The sequence below is a fragment of the Salvelinus fontinalis genome, chromosome 16 (genome assembly GCF_029448725.1).
Source record: "Salvelinus fontinalis isolate EN_2023a chromosome 16, ASM2944872v1, whole genome shotgun sequence".
Lineage (NCBI taxonomy): Eukaryota > Metazoa > Chordata > Actinopteri > Salmoniformes > Salmonidae > Salvelinus > Salvelinus fontinalis.
The window spans coordinates 4,106,924-4,134,558 of record NC_074680.1 but is presented as its reverse complement, the minus strand read 5'-3'; the positions used below and the strand labels follow the sequence as shown (position 1 = coordinate 4,134,558).

At 42.3% G+C, this 27,635-nt stretch overlaps 1 protein-coding gene across 4 annotated transcripts in view; it reads right to left on the bottom strand.

Moving 5' to 3' along the window:
* The window catches only part of LOC129812537 (echinoderm microtubule-associated protein-like 1), a 91,724-nt gene that overhangs the window by 25,539 nt on the left and 38,550 nt on the right, over positions 1-27,635 (bottom strand). The window contains exons 2-12 of one of the 4 annotated variants that reach the window (XM_055864174.1): positions 16,356-16,538; positions 11,847-11,979; positions 10,000-10,056; positions 8,431-8,562; positions 8,116-8,144; positions 4,313-4,442; positions 1,894-2,031; positions 883-952; positions 659-769; positions 419-514; positions 81-215 (exon numbers count right to left, since the gene is read on the bottom strand). In XM_055864174.1, coding sequence (XP_055720149.1) covers positions 81-215; positions 419-514; positions 659-769; positions 883-952; positions 1,894-2,031; positions 4,313-4,442; positions 8,116-8,144; positions 8,431-8,562; positions 10,000-10,056; positions 11,847-11,979; positions 16,356-16,538 — 1,214 coding nt within the window. Of the gene's footprint in view, positions 1-80; positions 216-418; positions 515-658; positions 770-882; positions 953-1,893; positions 2,044-4,312; positions 4,443-8,115; positions 8,145-8,430; positions 8,563-9,999; positions 10,057-11,846; positions 11,980-16,355; positions 16,539-27,635 lie in introns of all 4 variants that reach the window. The other 3 variants (XM_055864173.1, XM_055864172.1, XM_055864175.1) reach the window with 3 other exon arrangements.

Below are 27,635 nucleotides of genomic sequence, written 5' to 3'. Positions count from 1 at the left end.
GCAAATACGTTTCCTCTAAAAACTCAGATAATCAAGCAAGCGAACATGAGGCAGTATAAATGAGAAATCTCATGTCATACCTCAAACAAGCCTTGCTTCTTGGTAAGGGTACCCCTCTCCAGTGTCCAGAAGTAGAGGTGTGACTTCCCACACGTGATTATAATGTTGGTGTCAGTGGGGTGGAAGTCGGCAGCGAACACTGCCTCGTTGGAACACTGTAATGGGACAGAAACAATCATCGTTACACGTGTCAAACGTTTATGAGGATCAATAGAGCAACTCCAAAGCCAGGTAAGCTTTCCCGGGACCTGAAGACTCGCGTTGAATCACCGAGCTAATGCCTAGGCTTCAGTTTAGAGGGCTAACAAAGTCTTGATGCACACAGGTTCAAACCCCAGTTGGACACGTGGACACTCACCTTGACGTCAGCCAGTCTCTCCTCTCTCTGCCAGTCCCACAGAGAGAGCACATGGTCGTTGGAGTCGTCTACTACACACAGAGTGTTGCCTCCGTTCTGCACAGACCAACAGATATGGATCAGCCCTGTCCTCAGTTAGTTAGCAAAGCTTTTCTGACCAGCAAAGGCATACTCAAAATCTGGTTCACATATGAGATATGATATGTATTTCATGTTTTTTTGCCAAGGTCCATTGCTTACCGACTTGGAGAAGGCAAGACAAACCAGGGCGCGGTCAAAGAAACCTGTCCCCAGAATGTGGAGGGTGTTGAGGCTCACAGAGTCCCAGACCCGCACATGAGGAGCCAACTGCTGTCAGTACACACACACACACACACATACACGTACACACACATTATTTCGTATTATTAAATAAGTGAACTGTTCATAGGTTCAAAGTTATGTGAGGGTGAGAGGTCACTTACTTTGCCTTCAGAAGAGGTGCCTGCCACCTGTCCCGTTGCTATGGTGATTTTATCAGGATGGACAGCCAGACTATAGAGCACAAACAGAGGAACAGAGAGACGGCAAACACTTTGAACATCTGAAGGCCGGTTTGAACGATGATGAAAACCCACAGAGACCTCAAAGCGTATCAAAGAGAAGTGTTTTGTGTGGTGTGAATCTATGAGTTGCTAGTGTAGCATCGATGTTGTTCTAGTCTGTCAAGCTTATGGGATTCAGTTACAGTAGCCTAAGTCATGTGTGATTGATTCTTACTGATGTTGGCAAGACTATCCCATTCTTCCCCTTCGGTTACTGACAGCTTCCGATAGAAGGGCACAACAGAAGGCCACTATGCCTAAATGAAAGTCAAGAATATCAGTACTACAGTGAAAAGGAAGCTAACATCTTTCTATGCCCAGTCTTGACTCAACTCTGATTATTCATTATGAGCATGACCCCAGGGCGACCCCTCCAGTTTCAGCTTATTATATCACGGACCACCCCTTTTCTGTCTGAGATAATTACCTGGCCAACGCTATCACTGAGGACAAAGCAGCCGCAGACCAGCCAACTGTTTATCCTAGCCTGCCTTGTGATGAAGGGGTTATTCCGTGGGACTATACGAGAATACTGATTAAAGCAGTGGTGTCACGGTAGCTCTGGCTGTACCGAAATAGGGAGTATTTTATATCAAAGGTAGCGTGACACAGTTGTGCAACAAGGTGGGTTGCAAAGCCCTTCAAACTTTGGATACTAGAAACATACTGTAGATCCATTTTTTTTTTTTAATTGCTTAATACATTTCTCGATACATGGATGATGGTGAAAATGATTTATACTGTAGCTAGGTGAAATAGAGCAGTGTTTGATGAGTACAGTGTCCATCTTAGGACAGCATCACACGTCCAGCTCAGGTCAAAATTCTTTCACAGATAAAGGTTGTACAGTACAGGAGAAATAAAGTGTTGTCACATTCTGTTTCTTCTCACCACTTGATGTCATCAGTGTGCCCGGTGTAGTGTCTCTGGAGCTGCTCGTCCACGTTGTACAGCACCACAACTGATGCAATGAAGTACACCGTCTCTCCCGTGGGTAACAGGTACAGGTTAGAGCGACAGTCACGTCCCCTGTACCCATAACTGGGCATCTAGGTCAAGATCCACATAACTTCAATAGGACATCAACTTTAACTTACATATTAACCAATATAGTTTGATTGAATTCAATGAGGCACTTAAATAAAAGCTGCTTGGCCCCTCACGTCACCGTAGTCTATATTTACAACCTATCATGCAGATCTTTCTGAGTTCCAAATGGAAAATTCAGTAAGATATCAATCGTATCGTTTGCCTGTATGATAGGTTGTAAATATAGACTACGGTGGCGTCATTTGAAAGTCAGTTCTATCTATCTGTCCTTTGTTGGAAAATCCACAGTCAACTCAAGTGAAACACTAGACAGCACAGAAAACTCATAATTTCATCCTGATCCTGGTGATTCAATTTTTTTTTTTTATACCCATTAAAATCTCCTCTGTTTGCTGAAATGGGGGTTGATTCCATCAGGGAAAGAGAGGAGAAAAGAGGGAGCTGACTACATTTTCAGCTCAGCCTGCTGGCTTCTGGACTTGAGCAATTGCTGTGTGCAGGGAGTTGGGTTGGTACTGTAGTGTGCATTAGGAATGATTAGGATGGTTTCAGTGGATGGTTTGCCCTCTGACATATCAATGGTAAGTTTCGGTGTTCCTTAAGGTTCCGTTTTAGGACCACTATTGTTTTCACTATATATTCTACTTCTTGGTGATGTCATTCGGAAACACAATGACAACTTTCACTGCTATGCGGACGACACACAGATCTACATTTCGATGAAACATGGTGAAGCCCCAAAAATTGCCTACCTTGGAAGCCTGTGTTTCAGACATAAGGAGATGATGGCGGCCCATTTCTTCCTTTTAAACTCGGAAAAAACAGAGATGCTAGTTCTAGGTCCTAAGAAACTAAGAGATCTGCTGTTTGATCTGACAATTAATTTTGAAGGTTGTACAGTCGTCTCAAATAAAACTGTGAAGGACCTTGGCGTTACTCTGGACCCTGATCTCTCTTTTGACGAACATATCAAGTATATTTCAAGGGCAGCTTTCTTCCATCCTAGAAACATTGCAAAAATCTGAAACTTTCTGTACAAAAATTATCCAGTAAAGCTAATCAATGCTTTTGTCACTTCTAGATTAGACAACTGCAATGCTCTACTCTCCGGCTACCTGAATAAAGCACTAAATAAACTTCAGTTAGTGCTAAATACGGCTGCTAGAATCTTGACTAGAACCCAAAAATGTGATAATTTTACTCCAGTGCTAGTCTCTCTACACTGGCTTTCTGTTAAGGCTAGGGCTGATTTCAAGGTTTTACTGCTAACCCACAAAGCATTACATGGACTTGCTCCTACTTATCTTTCCGATTTGGTCCTGCCGTACATACCTACACGCACGCTACGGTCACAAGCAGGGCTTTCTCCTTTAGAGCTGAATTTTTTGCAAAGTGGGTGGGGTTATATCCTGCCTGGTTGGCACTGTCTGTGGGTTTCGTCGGACAGGGCCACAGGGCCACTGGTTTCTCTCTAGGTTTCTTCCTAGGTTCCTGCCTTTCTAGAGAGTTTTTCCTAGCCACCGTACTTCTACATCTGCATTGCTTGCTGTTTAGGGTTTTAGGCTGGGTTTCTGTATAAACACATGGTGACATCTGCTTATGTAAGAATGGCTTTATAAATACATTTGATTGATTCAATTTTATTGATTTGTCATGGTCGTGATAATTGACGGACCAAGGCGCAGCGTGAGTTGGGTTCCACATATTTATATGCAGTGAAAACTTAAACAAAAACAATAAACATACAACGAACGTGAACTACGTGGTGCTGAATGCACTCACACAAAACAATATCCCACAAAAGCAGGTGAGAAAAGGACCACATTAAATATGATCCCCAATTAGAGGCAACGATAATCAGCTGCCTCCAATTGGGAACCATACTCACACCAACATAGAAATATAATACTAGAACACCCCCTAGTCACGCTCTGACCTAGTGCACCATAGAGAACCCCAAGGGCTCTCTATGGTCAGGGCGTGACATGATTAGGGAAAAAGATTTATTGGAACATCCAGATGTGACTTTCACACCTGTGCAATAGAACGCAGTAAGAATATAACTTTGTTGAATGTGTAACCACACAATACATAGGGGGATACATCTTGCGAGTCACAATACATCTCTGTCCTGAAAGCATGGACTTTCAAGCCTATTGTTATAAACATAACTCAAATGTTGTAATACCACGTAACAAACAGTTTCTTATCTATTGAAATACACCTAGCTGTCTGAACCTACAACATTGAAAAAGGATACACCCAGTCCAGTTTGAGCTTTTTGTTTGGCAGGTCCGATTTGGCTTCCAGGCAGTAGGTCTCCACAAGGTCTTTGGGCATGTACATGGTGATGGGTCGTCCCTTCAAATACATTTTCACATACCCTTCCTCTAAAAAAAGCAACAGACATTTTCAATGGACAATTTGTTATGACTCATTGGTAACGAGGAGGAGTGTTTGTGATGGTGGCGAACAGTGTGTGAGAGGAGTGAAAATTAACGTTTGGTTTGGAGACTCATGCGTGAGAGGAGGATGCAACGAGAAAGGAAGTATCAACAGTTATGGTGATGAGATGTTGATGTGCAACACATTTTTTGTTGTTGTTGCAAAGGAGTAAATTCATTTAGTAAGGAAAAGTATAGATTAGCAAACACAGAGATGGATAGGCTTTTGATTCCCTTTTATTAGTAATTTCAAATACATTCAGATAATAACAATGAATGGTGCAAAATGAAAAGCAGGCAGTTTGCATTGTTACGTAGCATCATAGCATTTGTTTAACGTACAGTACAACACGCAAGTAAACACGGGAAGACAAAACAAGCAAAAACATAGGCTTATGGTGCCACAGCAGGGGAATGAGAAACAGAATCTGAACCAACCAACCAGAGGACACACAAATAAGAGTCAAAACCATGTCAATGTGTGACCAAAAACAACAAAAATTATCCCCAAAACACACAAAAAACCCTGAAACATGACAGTCATGAGAGGAATATTTTTTGAAATCCATTTTTACATCCACGGTTACCTCTTCCAACCTAATTCCAAAAGCTGGTATAGGTCTAGCTTAGTAACAGATTTGGAAGTACTGGCTGGGGGATTTGACGGGGCTCCTGTAGCTTGGCTTGTCTAAGGGGGGGTAGGGGGTGTAGGACGACTGGCTGACTGACTTTCTCAGGGGGAGAGCAAACGTCGGGGTCTTCCTGACTCCATTGGACTTGACAGACTTGTCAGACGCGCTCCTCGAGTCAGGCGCAGCGGGGGGAGCGGAGGAGCGGCCAGACACGGCTGCTGAGGTGGATTTGGGCGCCTCAGCGGTTCCAGTCCTTTTTGACGGATGGGCCAGATATATCTGCACGGTTACTAGGTAGGTGAGGTGGTAGAATTGGAGAGGGGCCAGAAGGAATTGGTAGGAGGGGTTGGTAGAATATATCCAAGTTAGATGTGATCGACAACTGGCTGCTATGCTACAATGGACGACCACAAAACACGGGACTGGCGCGAGACAGTATCTACTGGGTAACAACCGCAGGTGGGCTAAACTACTGGGGCTCTCACTCTTCAAGTCACGTTTCAGACTTTTACTAAAAGAGTGCATCATCAGCTCAACATATAACTATTGTCTGTGATAAATCGGACATGATGAAGTGACTCTTTTTGGTCTACTTTTGCTGGCGTCAAGGTGAACAGCATGAATTATTTAAACATGTTCACTTCACTTGACCCAGCATTTACCATGGACCTGCCATTTCTTTTCTTTTTCTCTTTCTTTTTCCACCGCCTGGCTAAAGGACCATGAGTTTCACAACACTGCTTCCAAACGTGTCTCTTTCTCAATTCATCTTTCTTTAGCCAGGCTTATGGAAATTATCCGCAAGCGATGCATCAAAACCCCATACTGAAGGCCATGCAAGAGATGGCTAAAGATTTCAAAAGCTATAAAGTAAAGACATTGCATCGGCTGGTAATGCAAACAGCCCTTTTGAAGATACATAATACAAGCACAATAAAATCGTCTCTTTGTGCTCTGAAAAGGGCCTCTTAGAAGATTAGTGTGCACTGCAGGAAATATTTGGTGGGGTTTCTATGGTGACAAGGACAAAAGAGCGCTGCATGGCTGTGAGCAAACACATCTAGAAAGTGACAATTCCACAATACGATTGACAGCTAGTGTAACAGCAGCACTGCAATCAACCACACACAGTTCAAACTATCAGTGTTACTCACTGTCAACCCAACCCCACCCCTACCATGGGGCAGCTCTCTGTGAATTGGGCCTATGAATCACTAAGGCAAAAGGAGTCAGTAGAGTTTACTATACGTTCCTGCATGAGAAAAGAACAATAGCTGGTAGTCTAACTCTAATAGCAGCAGATATGTGCAAAGTAATATCTGGCCGACTACGCCACATTGTGGCATGGTGAGATTTTAGCTACCAGACAATATCCTTGGGCGCAATTGCCATGATGGTGGGATAGTCTGTCGGCTAAAACCCCTCCATGCCACATATGGCTAATTTATGTGTATATTAACGCTTTCTTCTAAGGCCTTAGGAGAACACAATGTCCAGAGAGCTGCTAAGGTAAGGGGGCTTGAGGACCAAGGCCTACCTTTGCAGTGTGTCACTCGTCGCATCCCTTGTGAGTTCACAGAGAAGGGGACAGAAGGACCAGGTGAGGTTTTGCATTGGTTCCTGACCTAGACTTACTCAGCATTGTGACTTTCTCCATAAAATGTTTCATGTCGCCTCCGTTTTATGCAAGCGCCTTGTCTCAGCCTCTTCTTGGCAATACTTAGGCTATTGTGCTTAAGGTATTTTCTGTATCTATCTATCTATCTATCTATCTATCTATCTATCTATCTATCTGATCTACCAGTCTGAACAGGAGCAGCTAATGATTTACCATAGGCTAAGCAGGTACTGTTTGTGTCCCTTGTTTGATTCTTTAAGGATTATTGGAAGATTAGCTTATGATGGGCAGTATAGATAGATTCTAAAAAACAGTCAACAATTTCACGTATTATATGTGAGTACTGTTTAGGTATCATCTCAATAGCTGTTATGTCTAATCAGTTATTTACATTGACTGAATGACTTCTCTTTCGGGTTGAACGTTCATGACACTACCCTGGGACTATGCTGGTTTGATCGGGTTATTATAGGACAATAATGAATTAAAATCTTCAACAAGACTACGTGTTAATCGTGGTTCCGGTACATCTTCTCTGCTCATCAGCACTCAAGCCAAAGTAACCCGCAGCCAAAGTAAGGTTCAGAGGGGTGAGGATCGATCAGGGAGAATTACACCAGGTAAATCAGCCTAATGGGTTACAGCAGTCTAATTTGCCCAGCAATCAATACCATTCCGGAGACGCTTCTTTCTCATCACAATTAATCTTATCTCGTGGGGGTTTATTGTTGCTACTGCAGTATACAAACTCATACAGTAAAATAAATAAATAGCACATGTGCAATGACTCGTAAGGAAATCATAGATGACAACAGAGGTTGAAATACTTCGTAAGAACTTATGGGAGGATGGAAGTGATTATGGAGGGATGGATGATTATTGGTTGAAGGATGAACGTTTTTAACACGTTACAAGACAAACGTCACCACTATACATCACAGCACATCACGGAATATCCTTGAGTGGCACTTCGTGAGCTGGGAATTGACCAAGTGGGCAAAAGTGGTTTAAATGATTTCATTTCCGCATCATTATAACCAAAAATGATGTGACTAAGACATCATTGAAACCAGTTTTGCCTGCTGGGACACAGGCCCTGGCTTTAGCCTGGATTTAACCTGTAACATACCTTGCATTTATTTTGCACGTCTGACAAACAATGCTGACAAATTGTACGAATCCAACCATTTAACAGAACAATGGCTCAAATGGTCAGTTGATAACATCTATCATGTGTCTATAGATCATGCAAGACAAAAGCAAGGACATTCTCAAGGGTTGTGTTACGGTATGTCTCTCAAAAGCTTTAAATCTCAAATTTACAGGGAGCCACTGAGCGCATGGCATCACTGATATAGTTGCCTCTTACCTGCATTGAAAACAGGCTCCTTAAGTTTGCTGCGGAGTGAGTAAAAAAAAAAAATGTCAACACTAAACCAGGCAATGTGCCAGATAGATTTAATCAAGTGCAGATAAAGTATTTGAAAGAAAACAAACACTACTTGATCCCAGGGTCATGTGCATTAGGGTGAATCATTATGGAACTGACTATAACCGGTAGGTTTCCAATAAGAAATGCTTGTTTTCGTTTTCTGTTTTAAAACATTTTGCTACGGTGTGGCCTACTGAACACTACCCAAGTCTGGGTGTTGAGGATAAGTTATTGTCATTAGGCTGGCTGTACCTTTCGCTGGCTCTCTTGCCGCTGGAGTTGCTCCCGGTAGAGCCGGTGCGGGTGCGGTTGCTCTTGGAGTCGCCGCTGTCTTTACGCGTCAGTGTACCCATCGTTTCGTTGGAGTTGGTTCTCCTCACAGTGCTGGAGGAATAGATGGTAAAATGGATGGTACATCTCCCTAATGGTGTATTTTGAATAAATAAAGGTGCTTAAAAGAAATTGTCTGAGGAATTCTGATTATTTGACTTGTAATCTCATAAAATAAGTACCCAAGATGTATCTCTCTGTGGGAGAGATAGTAAAATGGATGATGCAATTACCTAATGGTGAAAGAAAGAAGTATAGCCTTAATTGTCCGGGGAATAGTGTTAAAATAGGCTGTTATTTAGCTGTATCCCCTCAGAGAATTTTCAGTTGCAAATCCTTATAATAAATATCATCTATCATTGGAACTATCAAAGACTTCAAACTTGATTTTGAGTATAGTGGTAAGGTCAAGCCAAGATCAGACCAGCAACCTATAAATAACATTATCTACTACAAGTCCTCATATGACCCTGGAAGTACAGACCATCATAATACACCAAAGAAGGCCCTATACTAGGAAACCAGATTACTGATCTATGACAGAGAGAGATTTTTCCCTCTCTCCTCCCTGTGACTCGTTCATGGCCACATTTATGATGGTATTAGAGGAGATGGTTGAAACATGTTAAAAAGCGGGCCATTAAAATGTCTTCACAAAAGAACGGCCCAATCAGCAGTTCATTGGCTGGAATGGCCATCCATTCAATCCTCCCGTTTGTAGCTGATGTTATCCCCCTGAAACAGGGTTCGGGATGTGTATCTTTGTTTGTGTGTGTGTGTGTGTGTGTGTGTGTGTGTGTGTGTGTGTGTGTGTGTGTGTGTGTGTGTGTGTGTGTGTGTGTGTGTGTGTGTGTGTGTGTGTGTGTGTGTGTGTGTGTGTGTGTGTGTGTGTGTGTGTGTGTGTGTGTGTGTGTGTGTGCGTGCGTGCGTGTGTGCGTGCGTGCGTGCGTGCTTGCGTGTGTTTGTGTGTGTGTGCGTGTGTTTGTGAGGGGACCTTTGTTAGTTGATATATGCCAGGCAGCAGGCATACCTAGATCAGGAATGGAGTTAATTAGGCCATGGGGGATTTATTGAAACCTTTGGTCTTTTTGACAACTTTGGTTGGCATGGGAGCAGCACCTTCTGTATTTGATCTAAATCCCACCACACACACACAGAGAGAAAGAGAGAGAGAAAAGACAGAGAGAGAGAGAGAGAGAGAGAGAGATATTCATTCATTTCATTTAAGTTTCATGTTTCACGTCTTCCAAGCTCTAAACTCAACAACGCAGTAGTCAATATTTAACCAGGATAGTCCACTCAGTGACAATAACAATTGCCACTGCTTTCCTGGTAGAGAGCGATGTTTTTGTGATGAATGTTGTTAGTCATTGTTCATAGAAATTATCTGTTAATTCAATGACTCATGGATCTATGACGGATGGGTAACATTGAGGTAACATTATGAGCTTTGAGGATGGTCACGGTGTCACAGTTTGGCCACACTCTCACCTGTAAGGAGAAGTGATGTAGATAAGTCTGGTGGGTATGCCAGACAGACTGGAGAGACTGGACAGACAGGGGGCATGCATGACCGAGAAGGGAAACAGGGAAGTGGAAAAGGAGACAGTGAACGGTGGTAAGACAAAAAAAAGACTGGTGATTTACAGTATCACGCTCTGTGATTTTTAAGAGAATTGATGTGTAAATAAAGTAGTTGACAATAACATTTGCATCCATTTGAATCAAGTTCAGTATTGTTTAGTGGATACCAACTGCCAGTACCAGTTTGTTCAAAGAGGATGTCTCATGTCTGGTTTTGGACCAAATTGTCAGTTTGATAGATATTATCTTTACAGAACAGAGCTGTGGTTAAGACTGCAAAAGTGCCATATAAATGAGATAGAGATCAACTGGCATGAATGGAGGTATGGTGAAAACGGTTTTGTGACAAATAGGAAAACATACCGTATGTCTATGATCAAATATGAGTATATGCGTGTGTCTATCTGTATGAAGGGATCTCTTGTGGAAACATCGGGTAACACAGCACAAATACAAACAATAGTCTCCAATGTAAACAAATTCTGCTTCCTGCAGACTTCCTTTCTTCTCATCCTAAAATAACACAGAGTTAGGAAGTGTGGGTGGGTGAGCTATCCTTTGTGCAAAGACTTAAAGTTCAGGAGTCAAGAGCTGAAGGAGGCCGAATCAACGTGGCCCTCTATGTGCAGGGATTCATTGTTATCTTTCATGCATGGACAAACCATTTACACTTCGAGTCCTATTAGTACACAACAGACCTTTGACATTTCCCCTGTGCCTTAGTGTGTTACCGAGTCTAGCCTGGTCGGCTCCATATCACTCTATATCTATTGCTTCAGTCTCGAGAAGGTTCACCTATACTGCATCCATGTTAGGAACTCCATCCCTCCCACCCTCCCTCTCCTCCCCTTCATACCTATTTACTCTATAGTCTCATCTATATACTATCCATTCCTCAGTTCTGGATTATGATAATTCGACTCCAGGCATGAACATCATTGGAGGAGTGCCTATTGTTCCCTTGCCAGTTGTGATTTATTACCTGCACTCCCTTGGCCCCAGTCAGCCCCAATCAGTAAATCATTGGCGTCTCTGAATGCCACCGTGGTGTAAATGGGGATGCCTGTGACAGCACTGTACCTGTGTTTATTATTCATGTGACATGTCAATGGCTCTCCCTTCAGAGGAGGGTACACTTATGCGAGGGGAAAATGAGCACAGGCAGACAGGCCACAGAGGAGATAGTAGTAATACAGTGAAAGACACACAGATTCCTGTTTGCAGGAATCAAATAATGTGTTGATAATGTGTTTGTGCGGACTAAAAAAATAAACACACCAACGGTGCAATGATTTCCGATGTTGTATGAATTTTTATTTGAGGAAGAAATGTGTATTTAAATTGTGTGCACTTATTGAGCTTTAGGGGTACAATTTACTCGGACTATATTACAATATTAATACCCGAAATCTAGAAAACACAGTCATTACTGCTCCAGTTATTTAAAGTCCCTAGGTTTAATAAGCCCAAACTAAAACAGAGTTGGTTTTATTCAGAACATAAAAATACTGTTGAGAGATATCTCATAAACTGGCCCTACTGGTCAGGTCACATGGTCAGGAAAACTCCTGGCCTTAGGCCTCTACCACAACCCTTACAAAACTGCAGTTACTGTCGTAAAAAAAACTGTTATTTTGGTCGCACTATTTGCAGCATGCTGTATTTATACTGCATTGTACTGGAGTTATACTGCTCTCTGACTGCAATCTTTTTTCCTAAGGGAAGGTAATGGGGAGCATTTGAGCTGTGTTTACCTTTTGTTTGCTGGTGCAGCAGCATCCTTCCTGGAGCCGGTGGGGGACGGTAGCGTGCCACAGCTTTTCTTGGGCAGGACAGTGCCGTTGCTGACAGTGTGTCTTAGAGGCAGGGCAGCCATCATGGGTCTGGCTGTAAGACAAACACAGAAAGTACCACAGGGTGAATGGTGCTTTGCATTGAACTAGCTGGAACATGCAGAAAATACACTTTTCACAGTGGTCAGCTATTGGGAATTTTCAAATTCAGATATAGGGTTGCAAAATGCTAGAAACGTTCCCAAAGTTCATGGGTTTTTCTGAAATCCTGGGCTCTTCTGAAAAACCTGGGAACTTTGGAAAAGTGTCCAACATTTTGAAACTCTTCAGACGCCCTCTATAATCTTGAAAATATATGGAAATCTGCCCTCCACAAGAGGTGTATGAGTAATAGACTGATGGAACATTCATGGGACTGAGCTGAAGCATTCGACGAACTGTATTGAACATCGCCTTCAGAAATGGTCAATTCATAACTGCACCCACATATACAACTTTTCAGCTGCTATGGCGTTCGTTACCCTTCGAGCTGCATATACCGTGTGAAGGCTTTTGTTTCTTGATTAGAACTTAAGAGACCACATAGGATTTCCCTGAACCCGTCTGTAATACATACATGTTCCAAAAAACCCACCATAGTCCCTGTGTCCAAGAATGCCAAGGTAACATGTCTAAATGACTATCGCCCGGTAGCACTCACATCTGTAGCCATGAAATTCCCTGAAAGGCTGGTCATGGCTCACATCAACACCATCATCCCAAACACCTGGACCTACTCCAATTCACATACCGCCCCAACAGATCCACAGATGACGCAATCTCTATTGCACTCCACACTGCCCTATCCTATCGGGACAAAAGGAATACCTACGTGATAATTCTGTTAAGCTAATCACTAAACTAAAGACCTTAGGAATCAACACTTCCCTCTGCAAATGAATCCTGGAGTTCTTGACGGCCGCCACGCTGACCCTCAACACGGGGGCCCCTCAGGGGTGTGTGCTTAGTCCCCTCCTGTACTCCCTGTTCACCCTCGACTGCGTGGACGCGCATGACTCAAACACCATCATTAAGTTTGCCAACGACTGGACGGTGGTAGGCCTGATCACCGACGACGATGAGACAGGGAGGAGGTAGGTGACCTGGGAGTGTGGTGCCAGGACAACAATCTCTCCCTCAATGTCAGCAAGACAAAGGAGCTGACTAAAGGAAATGGAGGGCCAAGCACTCCCCCAACCACATCAACGGGGCTGTAGTGGAGCAGGTCGAGAGCTTCATGGTCCTCGGTGTCCACATCACTGAAGATTTATCATGGTCCACACACACCAACAAAGTCGTGAAGAAGGCATGACAACGTCTCATCCCCCTCAGGAGGCAGAAAAGATTCGGCATGGGCCCTCGGATCGTCAAAAAGTTCTACAGCTGCACCATTGAGACCATCTTGACTGGCTGCATCACCGCTTGGTATGTCAACTGCTTGGCCTCTGACAGCAAGCCGCTACAGATGGTAGTGCGTACAGCCCAGTATGTAACTGGGGCCGAGCTCCCAGCCATCCAGAACCTCTATACCAGGCGGTGTCAGAGGAAGGCCCTAAACAGTTTTTTTACAGCTCCAGCCACCCAGGTCATAGACTGTTCAAGCGGTGCCGATGCATCAAGTCTGGAACCATTTATCCCTTGTGTTATTCTTTTTCTATTATTTATCTTTCTTTTCTCTCTGCATTGTTGGGAAGGGCCCCTAAGTAAGCATTTCACTGTCTACACCTGTTGTTGTTATGAAGCATGTGACAAATACAATTGTATTTGATTTGGTATAACATTGATTTGAGATTCATCGAAACAACAGTTCAATAGACACATGCCTCTATATGTGCAGTCACACTGCTAGACCATCACTCACACCTCGAGTGACTCCCTGCGCTCCATTCTAATGCCATTAGGGGCCTACTTTTCCTCCTCAGCATAATTGCTAACAGCACTGAGAAGGGTAGCAAAGCCTGTATTTGTATGGACTGCAGAACAGTGGCTTTGAAATATATATCACTGCAGAGAAGCTGGTGAGGTTTGTTATGCTTGCTTTGCCAGCTGGCGTGTGGTGTGTATGTGTGTGTGATACAGCAGAATTAGATCAAACAGGGGCACCAGGCAGAGAGTGAGTGGGGACTGTGTATTTCAAATGAACCACTGTGTTGCGTGCCATGGCTCGGCTCTGTGTAGAGCAGAGGAGCGATTACTTACCCTGTATCTCACTGAGAAAATATACATTGCGCGACAAAATTGACCTAAGTAACTGGCATCTCAAAGTTTGTCTGTGAATTGTAGACACATAATGTGATATTTAGTGTGGGTGTCAGGACATGCTAGAATTAAGGAAAAACCATGCAAGTGTTTCCACAGCATACCACCTCTCACCCACTCTGAGTGAAGGGGACTTGAGTGGCATGCAGTCTAGTGCAACAACATCAGAATGTCCTTCATTGACAATGTGCTCAATGTCAGTAGACGCAGTGGACGCTAGTGCTCAGACAGTATACACAGTAGTGCTTAGTAGACACTAGTGCACAGTAGTACAATGTACATTTTAGGACATCCCTACTCCCTTTTGTCATAGGGACTATGGACTTTTGTCATAGGGACTATGGACTTTTGTCATAGGGACTATGGACTTTTGTCATGGAGACTATGGAATTTTGCCATAGGGAGTAGGGATGTCCTAAAATGTAAACTGTACTAAAAAGACACAGTAGACACAGTAGCGCTCAATAGAGTTGCACAAAGCAGGCCATGTTAGAAGGGACAGAGCCTACCTGACAGGCCATGTTAGAAGGGACAGAGCCTACCTGACAGGCCATGTTAGAAGGGACAGAGCCTACCTGACAGGCCATGTTAGAAGGGACAGAGCCTACCTTGACAGGCCATGTTAGAAGGGACAGAGCCTACCTGACAGGCCATGTTAGAAGGGACAGAGCCTACCTGACAGGCCATGTTAGAAGGGACAGAGCCTACCTGACAGGCCATGTTAGAAGGGACAGAGCCTACCTGACAGGCCATGTTAGAAGGGACAGAGCCTACCTGACAGGCCATGTTAGAAGGGACAGAGCCTACCTGACAGGCCATGTTAGAAGGGACAGAGCCTACCTGACAGGCCATGTTAGAAGGGACAGAGCCTACCTGACAGGCCATGTTAGAAGGGACAGAGCCTACCTGACAGGCCATGTTAGAAGGGACAGAGCCTACCTGACAGGCCATGTTAGAAGGGACAGAGCCTACCTGACAGGCCATGTTAGAAGGGACAGAGCCTACCTGGCTTTCCATCATTGCTGTCTTTCGATGGGGACCTTTTCATCAAAGCTGGGTCTACAGCCGTACATACACATACCACAACAATAGAGTCCAGGAAAGGATGACAGGAAGATGAAAGTAGCGTAAACAGTGAGATACCATAGGTGGAGAAACACAATAGGAGAAGATGGGACTGGAATGGGAGGGAACCAAATGGTTACACGTGTGTGTGGCTGTGTGAGATCCATATGTTCTATCCCAGCTAGCACATAACGTTCTGAGAACCATATGTTTCTTAGAGCTTGGTGAGAGTGTGGTTGTACTATGGTTATTTTTGCATACAACCTTCCCACAGCATTCTGGGAATGGTGCAGAATAGTTGCTTAGCTTTGGAACATTCTCAGCACATTTAAGGAACTTGACAAAAAAACATATTTTCTTGGTATTTCATTACTTTAAAAGAACGTTTCCTAAAAGTTCAGACATGGTTACGTTTAATAAAATTATTGGTAATATCCTATGAGCATTCTCCAACTGGTTTGACATTGGGAATGTTCTCAAATAGTTCAGAGAATGTTAAGAATGAATGTTCTTCTGTGGGAAGTTCAGTACTGCAGGTTTTCTCTGGGTTGTTTAAACGTCATGTTATCAGAACATTAAGAAAACATTAGTAACGTTTAAAGAACCTTCTAAAAATGTTATTTAAAAACATAGAACACAAAAAGCATCAACTAAACTCTCTCTACTGTCTATCTTGTTAAGTGTGTTCAGGTGTGTTGGCCACACCCACTAATTGAATACACTAAAATGAACAGCTTTGTATGAGTAAAAAAAAATGGCATGCTAGCTCCATCCTGGTGGCCAGTGGAATAATTCCATGGATAGAAGATCATAGGTTTGGATCGCACGGATGCTGTGCCACAAAAAAAAGAAATGTGTTTGCATGATTAATGCCTAAGCAAATTAATTTCCATGTGTCCTATCTGTGCTTGGAGTTTTTCAAAAGTTAACCTAAGCCAGCAGTGTTTTATTGAAACGTTCTCAGAACATGATTTAATTACCTTCAAATAAACGATCATTTCCATTCTCAAAACGTTAATTAAACCTCCCTGGGATGTGTGTATGCGCATACACATGTACATGTGTGTGTGTATCTGTCTGTGCCTGTTTGTGTGACACATCAGTTACCTTTAGTGGGTCCCCTCCTGTTAATCATGGCGTTTTGCTCCTCCGAGATGTTGAGGCGGCGCACCACGTCGGCCAGCGCTGACTTGAGCAGCTGGATCTCGTCCTCCTGCATCTGGACACGCTGCTCCAGGGAGGCAATGCGGTCCATGACCTCCATGCTGCTGGCCGCCGACGCACTGTCATCTGGGGATGGTAGAGAAAGACACAATTAACATGGGTTGGACACAAATGCCGCATGGAATGAGCACACATAGCATGGGTTGAACACACACAAACACACTGGTGGTCTCGCCTGAGCTCTCATGTATCTCACAGGCTCAATGGATGTGGAAAACCTACAGTGTTGCAATATGTACAATTTGCAGTGGTATCTGTAGAAATATTGATTATGGCTTTCTCTCTGTATCCTTGAATGGTTTTGGTTTTAGCGTCGCTCCTCAAACACAATGGGCAAAGGCTTTTTTTTGTACAAGACATTTTTATTCATGAGCTCTCTGTCATGTCTTTCTGCCTACAGTACATGTCCGTACCTCTGTAAGTCCATCTATTATCCTCCCGGCCCGTTTGTCTGTCTGTCTGTCCATCTGTCTGTTCAAATGAGCTTAACACCACCATAGTAACCATGTCCAATATATTGGCCTAGTCCAGGGGTCTGCTCTGCTGAGACTTTGAAGTCAGTGAGATGAAATATTAATGGGCATCAGTGTTGTGTTCCCCTGGAGATTGATAACAACCGCCCTATGAATTATGCAGAGGGAGGAAGCAGCTGGTAATAAGGCAATCAAAACAGTGTTTTTATCTGTGTTGAATTAAGTCGAGGCAGAGGCATAGATTCTTATTAATAAACAAAATATGGAAACATGTTAAATCTCAGTCTCAATCTAATATGGCTGGTGATGTAATGGTAAATAGAATAGGTGCACGCATCAAGGACAGCATTACCAGTTAAGCATATAGACAGTGTAGAGATATACACTGCTCAAAAAAATAAAGGGAACACTTAAACAACACAATGTAACTCCAAGTCAATCACACTTCTGTGAAATTAAACTGTCCACTTAGGAAGCAACACTGATTGACAATAAATTTCACATGCTGTTGTGCAAATGGAATAGACAAAAGGTGGAAATTATAGGCAATTAGCAAGACACCCCCCAAAACAGGAGTGATTCTGCAGGTGGTGACCACAGACCACTTCTCAGTTCCTATGCTTCCTGGCTGATGTTTTGGTCACTTTTGAATGCTGGCGGTGCTCTCACTCTAGTGGTAGCATGAGACGGAGTCTACAACCCACACAAGTGGCTCAGGTAGTGCAGTTCATCCAGGATGGCACATCAATGCGAGCTGTGGCAAAAAGGTTTGCTGTGTCTGTCAGCGTAGTGTCCAGAGCATGGAGGCGCTACCAGGAGACAGGCCAATACATCAGGAGACGTGGAGGAGGCCGTAGGAGGGCAACAACCCAGCAGCAGGACCGGTACCTCCGCCTTAGTGCAAGGAGGTGCACTGCCAGAGCCCTGCAAAATGACCTCCAGCAGGCCACAAATGTGCATGTGTCAGCATATGGTCTCACAAGGGGTCTGAGGATCTCATCTCGGTACCTAATGGCAGTCAGGCTACCTCTGGCGAGCACATGGAAGGCTGTGCGGCCCCACAAAGAAATGCCACCCCACACCATGACTGACCCATCGCCAAACCGGTCATGCTGGAGGATGTTGCAGGCAGCAGAACGTTCTCCACGGCGTCTCCAGACTCTGTCACGTCTGTCACATGTGCTCATGTGCTCAGTGTGAACCTGCTTTCATCTGTGAAGAGCACAGGGCGCCAGTGGCGAATTTGCCAATCTTGGTGTTCTCTGGCAAATGCCAAACGTCCTGCATTTTTAATCTGGACTCAATATATCTAAATGAGCGGGTTGCTAATGACCAAATTCTCCAGCACTTTTCCTGCGCACACACACACACAGTCACCCCCCCCACACACAAAGTCACCCCCCCAACCTCCCAACCCCGCACCAATGCCATCCCGTGGCCTCCAGCCACCCCACTTTAAATTCACTTGGCATCCCTACAGTAATGATTGCAGCCATTACTGTACCCTCTTGATTAATGCTCCATTGGAGAGATAGGCCAGGCTAAACCACTTAATGCAATACCACTTCATACTGGCCCATTCTGCCAGATAGCCTTGACTACATGGTTAGATAGATAGATCTGGGAATTAACATCAAGATCAAGATTGTGTGGTCTTCTTTCATGGCTTGTCCATTTCAATTGGATTTGTACTACTGTCATCCACTGAGTAGCTACGTTAGATTCTGCATGCTGAATCAATCACAATGACAAATATTTACAGAGGAAGAAGCCTATCTTACTTACTGGGCCTTTAAACATACAGTAGTCAAACAAATGGTCGCCTAACCCAATGTGAAGGCATTTTGTTAAGGTTATAAATGATTCATTTGATAGACCTTTTTTAGATTAATCTGTAAAGCCGGAGCTGCTACGACGGCGATGTTCTCTAAGGAGTACAAAGCCCTAGTCTCCGTACTAGCAGCTGCTTAGGGCTTGGTGCGAGCATGGATACAATGACTGCCCTGATACCACTGCGATTGGTTAGCCGATTGTACCGCTCACTCTTGTCACCTGGGCTCTCACTGGAATTGACAATTCCTTATGCACACAACAGGCTGCTGAATAACAGAGAGAATAAGTCAGGCAATTGAATCAGAGTAAACACACCTTGGTGATATACCTCATAGTGTTCTCCTCCGTGAAAGATGACAGTACATTCATTGTTTCTCAATATCCAGCCCATGGACCGATACCGTTCCCTGTGATGATGCTGACCAGTTCCTGAGAAGGTTAGCTGACACTGATTTAGGCTGTTCTCAAGTGATATTTGCAATGTAAGCTGTCCCCAAGGAGGAAGGACCATTGCTTGTAAATTCCTGCTACTAGAAAGACTATAGCTTGCCAGTGCTTCTTATGGGCAGGTAGGACGGTAGCGTCCCACCTGGCCAACATCCGGTGAAATATGCAGAGTGCGAAATTCAAACTACAGAATTATAAATATTTAACTTTCAGAAAATCACAAGTGTAATACATCAAAATAAGGCTTAACTTTTTATTAATCCAGCCGCTGTGTCAGATTTCAAAAAGGCTTTACGGCGAAAGCACACCATGAGATTATCTGAGGACAGTGCCTCGCATACAAAAGCATGAAAAACATATTTCAACCAGGCAGGTGCGCCACGAAAGTTAGAAATAGCGATATAATAAATGCCTTACCTTTGATGATCTTCTTCTGTTGGCACTCCAAAAGGTCCCAGATACATCACAAATGGTCCTTTTGTTCGATAATGTCCTTCTTTATATCCATAAAAACTCAGTTTAGCTGGCGCGCTCCAGTCAATAATCCACCCAGTTTCCCTCCATCAAAATGCATACAAAATGAATCCCAAACGTTACTAATAAACTTTTCCAAACAAGTCAAACAACGTTTATAATCAAACCTTAGGTAACCTAATACGTAAATAAATTATAAAATTTAAGATGGAGAATCGTTATTGTCTTTACCGGAGAAAAATACCAAAGAACGCGCTCTCTTCCACGCGCTTGTAAACACTACAGCCAAAATGGGATCTTGTGAATCCAGCCATCATTTCCGATTTTTAAAATGTTTTACAGGGAAAACACAATATGTATTTCTATTAGCTAACCACGATAGCAAAAGACCCAACCGCATATTTTCACAATTTTTTTACTGCATAGGTAGCTATCACAAATTCGACCAAATATAAATAACCAAATATAAATAGTCACTAACCAAGAAACAACTTCATCAGATGACAGTCTTATAACAGATTTATTGTATAGCATATGTTTTGTTCGAAAAATGTGCATATTTCAGGTATAAATCATAGTTTTACATTGCAGCCACCATCACAAGTCTCACCAAAGCAGCTAGAATAACTACAGAAACAAATGTGAAATACCTAAATACTCATCATAAAACATTTCTTAAAAATACACGGTGTACAGCAAATGAAAGACAAACATCTTGTGAATCCAGCCAGTATTTCAGATTTTTTAAGTGTTTTACAGCGAAAACACAATATAGCATTATATTAGCTTACTACAATAGCCTACCACACAACCGCATTCATTCAAGGCACGTTAGCGATAGCGAATAAACCAGCAAAATATATACATTTTTTCACTAACGTTCTCAAACTTCATCAGATGACAGTCCTATAACATCATATTACACAATACATATATGGTTTGTTCGAAAATGTGCATATTTAGCGGTACAATTCGTTTACAATGTGAATACGTAGCCAAACTGCCCAAAATTATCGGGATATATTTCTGACACTCACATCATCTAATCAAATAACTAATCATATACTTTACTAAAAAATACAGGTTGGACAGCAAATTAAAGATACACTAGTTCTTAATGCAACCGCTGTGTTAGATTTTTAAAAATAACCTTAGTACGACATACAGCTTACGTTATAGCGAGACAGCACCCGAAATCTGGGCGGAATATAGTCTAAACATTTTCGACAGAAATACGAAATAATATCATAAATGTTTCCTACTATTTGATGAGCTTCCATCAGAATCTTGTACAAGGTGTCCTTTTTCCAGAATAATTGTTGTTCGGTTGTAGAATGTCGTCTTCATCTGTCGATTTAGCTAACAAAGCTGGCCATGCGGCACGGAAGTGCCCAACTCACCAGAACGCATAACAAACAAAATACCGAAAATCGAAATAAACTGATATAAACTGATATAAGTCGGTTTAATATAACTAGTTTATGATATCTAACGTCGATAACGAAAGCTTTTCAGAACGCAATCCAGGTGACCCTTTCGTGCCATGCAGAATAAAAGAAAGAGTGGTAACGTCATTCCAACAGGTCTTGTTCGGCCTCAGATAGAGCTGTACACCCCATTCCAACTCTCACTGCCTACTGACATCCAGGGGAAGGCGTACGCAGTGCATGTAGACCCATAGATTCCATGCAAATTAATAGGCTGACCCTGGAACAGAGCCCCCGATTTCAGATTTCTCACTTCCTGACAGGAAGTTTGCTGCAAAATGAGTTCTGTTTTACTCACAGATATAATTCAAACGGTTTTAGAAACTAGAGAGTGTTTTCTATCCAATAGTAATAATAATATGCATATTGTACGAGCAAGAATTGAGTACGAGGCAGTTTAATTTGGGACCGATTTTTTACAAAGTGAAAACAGCGCCCCCCCCTATTGAGAAAAGGTATTAAGCAGACAGCCCATGAGAAAAGAATGCACAAAATGTCTAAGTAAACCTATAGATGCTCTACATAAGAATACATGTTTAGTTACAGTAACCTCAATGTGGCCATGGCTGTGTTACTCATTTTAAGGTTGAATGTTACATTATTTTGTAAGATAGCCTTAATTTTAGGCTATTTACTGTCTTACAAAAGTAATATTGAATGGTGTTTGGTTGACAACACAACCAAATATCCACATTTAAAGGAGATGGAGCAACTGGCTTAATACCATTCTTTAATATTTGGTTGGAAATGGAGAGTTGGCGATGTAAATCCAACATATCATTTGTTATGACAAGTTTATAGGCTATTTATTGGGCTATTTCAAAAGTGATATTGAATTGTGTTTGGTTGTCATTACAAGCAAATATCAACATTTGAAGGAGATTTATCTTCTGCTTGGAGAGTTCCATCTGTGCCATTGACTAAGTCAGTTCGTCTTCAAAATAATAATTGAGATCTTGGATTCACGTCTCCATCTCAACACAAAAATCTAAGTTAAAGAAAAGGCTGAAATTAAATAAAAACGAACTTTAAATGCACTTGAAATAAAGTTTTATTTGATTTAGTCCTATTCTTTAACTTACATTTTTTGCTGAGAAGGAGACGTGAATCCAACATCTCCTTCAAATGTTGACATTTGGTTGCGTTGACAACCAACACAATTCAATATCACAAATTATCACCCCCCAAAAATGTTACCCCCTTTTTCTCCCCAATTTCGATCTTGTTTTATCGCTGCAACTCCCCAACGGGCTCGGGAGGCGAAGGTCGAGTCATGCGTCCTCCAAAACATGACCCTCCAAACCGCGCTTCGTAACATCCGTCTGCTTGACCCAGAAGCCAGCCAAACCAATGTGTCAGAGGAAACACCGTTCACCTGACGACCGAGGTCAGCCTGCAGGCACCCGGCCCGCCACAAGGAGTCCCTCGAGCGGGATGAGCCAAGTAAAGATCCAAGTAAAGATTTTTGTATTATTTGATGAAACATTGAATTTGGCCTTGCTGCTATTAGATCATAGAAATGCATTGAATAACATATTCATTTATGGCAACAGGTAGTCAAAAAATAAATGAAAAGGAAGTATGTTTTTAATAAGTGTCTGTCCTATGTCTGAGAGATATAAGAAACATCAGGAAATAATTTGTATAATTGTTTACCCGTATTTAACCCTTTTTTGTCACTAAAGTACTTCTATACAGTATATACAGTGAGAGTCTCACCTTTCGTTGGCAGGGTCATATTAGTGTGTAGCCGAAACTGTTTGGACACTACAGACAGAAGTTGGCAGATCAGCGGTACCGACTTGCAACAACTCCCGTGGTGCTTGTGTGGGTCGTAGAGCAAAATAACGCCATAGTGTTCGTGAGAGTCTCATCTTTCCATAGAAGGGTCATGTTAGTTTGCAGGCCAAACCATTCGGACACTACAGACATTCTCTTGAGAAGACCGATTTTTCGGGATGTCTCCTGGTCTGACAAACACCGCTGTAGCCATAGCTGCAGGAAGTAGGATTTTTTTAATTTTTATATGAATACAATATATATATACAGTACCAGTCAAAAGTTTGGACACACCTACTCATTCAATGTTTTTTCTTTATTTTGTATATTTTCTACATTGTAGAATAATAGTGAAGACATCAACACTATGAAATAACACATATGGAATCATGTAGTAACCAAAAGTGTTAAACAAATCAAAATATATTTTATATTTCATCTTATCCTTGATGACTGCTTTGCACACTCTTGGCATTCTCTCAACCAGCTTCACCTGGAATGCTTTTACAACAGTCTTGAAGGAGTTCCCACATATGCTGAGAACTTGTTAGCTGCTTTTCCTTCAATCCGCAGTCCAACTCACCCCAAACCATCTCATTTGGTTTGAGGTCTGGTGATTGTGGAGGCAAGGTCATCTGACGCAGCATTCCATCACTCTCCTTCTTGGTCAAATAGCCCTTACACAGCCTGGAGGTGTGTTTTGGGTCATTGTCCTGTTGAAAAGCAAATGATATTCCCACTAAGCGCAAACCAGATGGGATGGCGTATTGCTGCATAATGCTGTGGTAGCCATGCTGGTTAAGTGTGCCTTGAATTCTAAATAAATAAACTGCTTACTACATGATTCCATGTGTGTTATTTCATAGTTTTGATGTCTTCACTATTATTCTAGAAAATAGTAAAAATTAAGAAAAACCCTTGAATTTCCAAACTTTTGACTGGTCAAACGATGTATTGAATCAATCTTTAGGATGTTTTTAACATAAATCTTCAATAATGTTCCAACCGGAGAATTCCTTTGTCTTCAGAAGTGCGATAGAACAGAGCTCGCTCTCACATGAACGCGCATGTTCAGGTCATGGTAGACCTTACTCAATCCCCTCTCATTCGGCCCCACTTCACAGTAGAAGCATCAGAGGTTCTAAAGACTGTTGACATCTAGTGGAAGCCTTAGGAAATGCAAAATGACCCATATCCCACTGTGTATTCGATAAGCGATGAGTTGAAAAACTACAAACCTCAGATTTCCCACTTCCTGGTTGGATTTTCAGGTTTTTGCCTGCCATATGAGTTCTGTTATACTCACAGACATCATTCAACCAGTTTTAGAAACTTCAGAGTGTTTTCTATCCAATACGAATAATAATATGCATATATTATCAACTGGGACTGAGGAGCAGGCAGTTTACTCTGGGCACCTTTTCATCCAAGCTACTCAATACTGCCCCGCAGCCATAAGAAGTTTTAACCCTCAGTGCCTGTGTCAATATCAATCCATTAAGGATAGATGCTGTCCCAAGAAGTGTCAGAGTCCATTACAGAACACATCCATCACCATCCTCTACATTCCCTCCATATTCCTCACCCTGATTACCTTTCTCCAAAAATAACCAATGTCGTGATGGGTGACAAAGGCCACCGGCCTGCTTCTTTAAATGCCAGACCCCGAGGCCATTAATGATCAACAACATAGCACCTTAACCGCTCCCCCCTGTCCAATTCACAGCTTCTGTCAATGGTATAGCAGAGGAGACAGGAATAAAAAAGGGCTGTGGATGAAAGCAGAAGGGGACTCTCTTTGTATCCCAGTGTAACCTCATTAATAATACACTTACTCTGCCTGCTAGGCTGCATGCTCTCACCAACTCGCTGACTCACTTTGCTTATCATTTTATTCCCCAGCATCTGAGGTGAGGTTGAGATGAGAAATGAACGATAAATGAACGAGAACTGAGAGAGAACTGCAAGGGAAATTAAAGTTAAATTGCCACAGAGGACCCATCTGTGTTGCTTTCTAAGAGTATATTTTAACCCTGTCTCCGAATGTTCTTATATTTCTAGGCAGCTGCCTCTCTCGGCGAAAATATTATTATCCTAGTTGTGGGATGGATGTTCATTGCATTTCCCTTTAACAGGCTGGAGGGGCCAAACAATACAGCTCAATTGACCTAAGAAAACCGGACTGTAAACACTGACATCCAGCAGGGGTTTGATACTATCACATCTCTCTGGGCCAGTGAGTCACAATATAGACACCATTTCCACACAAAATCCACCTGGAGGCCTGGCTTCACTGAAGCAACACCCAGTAGATTAGCACAAAGTGCGTTCTAAATGTACGTTTAACTTAAGACTCTTGATCTCGTATGTAAAATAGTCAAATTGGGCCCTGACACAAGTCTCCTCGTGTTGAGGACGACAATTGGAACTGTTTACACTGTTACCCGTATATGGGTTGAAATGGCAGATGTGGACACTGACATGCGCCTAAATTGGAATGCAGTGGCTGGACAGTAACATGCTATACACGATGTCAGAGCTCAGGGTCTTCGCTTCACAGCCTTGTATTGGTTTTGACTGACGACAACTTGAGCACTGCAAGCGAGAAGAAGTTGACCCCGTCTCTCCCAATAAGTGGGCAACTTTAGCAAATGTTTTGTTGTCTCAGTGAGGGAAATGCTGTAAATTACGAGGACTCTATGTATTTTGAAAGATGAGACATTGAGGATTCAAATAAATACCGCTTTGATGACATACAAGCAAGCAAAATGCGCACTTCACATTTCCATATCATAAACTCAAGTAATATACAGAGCCTATGTCTGTTGTATTGTGAAGAAACTTGGCCGCAGACAACGCATCTGAATGGACTTATGACTCCATTCTATGCGCACCAAATGTCGATCCGCTTCTCTGAATTGCCTTGTGAAAGCCTAACACTGTATGATCATATTTTTGAATTTAGCTAGTCATGTTGGCAATAGAACAAGCTTTCAAATTATTGCCACCTGACACAGATTGCGATCTATAGTGGACCGTTTTTGGGTAAAGGAGGGGAAGCAGGGCTGTGTTCCAAACAAAACGACTACAAGTGTGCTTGCTCTAGTTCCTCAACGGCACAGCTAGGAGAGTTCAAAAGAGCATCTTATAGTTGAAGACTCTTCTTTGAGTCATAAAAGTGCATTGAAATTACTTAGGAACTGTGCACACTTTGGAGAGGTGTGTGACCACTTGGAAACATCAAACTCTCACTCAAACCTTTGTCATTATTTTGTCGTATGTTGCGCCTACCCCAAATTTTGAAAGAATAGTCTTATGTTACTGAATGTACACAGAGATTTTCCGATTTCGTTATTATTATTATTATACCTTTATTTCAACAAGGAACACAGATTGAGACCAAGGTCTCTTTTACAGCTGGGCCCTGCGTATACATGTTTACACATACAGTTTAGGTACAATGATTAAGAAACTAAACAAGACAAACAAAACAATCACAGATAACACAAAAAAATACAGCAGCAGATTATTACATTTACACATAAGTTATTCCCCTAACAGCACAAGAACTTGCATTACCCGTATCAGTTACAAGCAATACAAAAATAAAAATCCTCTAATAAATATTTAAAATGGGCAAGGGGGACAAGAGTCTCAAGTTTAAGTTTAGTCTGCAGGCTATTCCATAGGCAAGGAGTGTAACAGGAAAAGGCAGCCATAACCAACTCTGTGGAAATCGCATGGGCCTCAAGTGTAATCCATGCTTGAGACCTGGTTTTAGGAATTCTAATTCTAATATTGATGAGTGATGATAAATAAGAAGGTAGCTTATTCAGAAGTGCTTTATAGACAAACACGAGAGCATGTTGTTCTCATCTCACGGACAGCGAAGTCCAACCCACATTTTGATATAAAACACAGTGGTGAGCTCTGTAGCTAGCACCCGTAATAAAGCTAAGTGTGCAATGATAAGTAGCATCCAGCGATTTAAGTGTTGATGCCGTAGTACGCATGTAGATAATATCCCCATAATCTATAACACACATAAAAGTAGCTTGCACAATTTGTCTTCTATGTGTAGAGGACAAACATGCCTTTTTATATAGAGGAGGCCTAGCTTGATTTTTAGCCGTTTACAAAGTTCGTCAATATGCATTTAAAAAGACAGTTTATCATCCAACCATATCCCTAAGTATTTATATGCAGAGACCTGATTAATTCGAGAACCATCTAAGCTCGTAAGTGCAAGTGTATTTTCAACCAACTTTTTGAACCTATTAAAAATCATAAAATGTGTTTTCTTTGCATTTTAACAAGTTTCAGCTGTATAAAAGACCCTTGTAATATCTTAAAATTTGTCTCCAGCTGTGATAATGCTTGGTCAGCCGTTGAAGCGATAGAGTTCATGACAGTGTCATCAGCATATAAATTAATTTGACACTTTCTTATCTCATCACCGATATTGTTTATGTAGAGAGAGAACAGTAATGGACCAAGTATAGAACCTTGTGGGACCCCTTTAACCAACTCCAATGGCTCCGACTGGATGCCGTCGACTCTAACAGCCTGACTTCTATCCTTTAGATAGTCATGAAACCAACTACAGGCATCCAATCCCAGTCCTATTGACGACAGTTTACCCAAAAGTATTGCATGGTCCACAGTGTCAA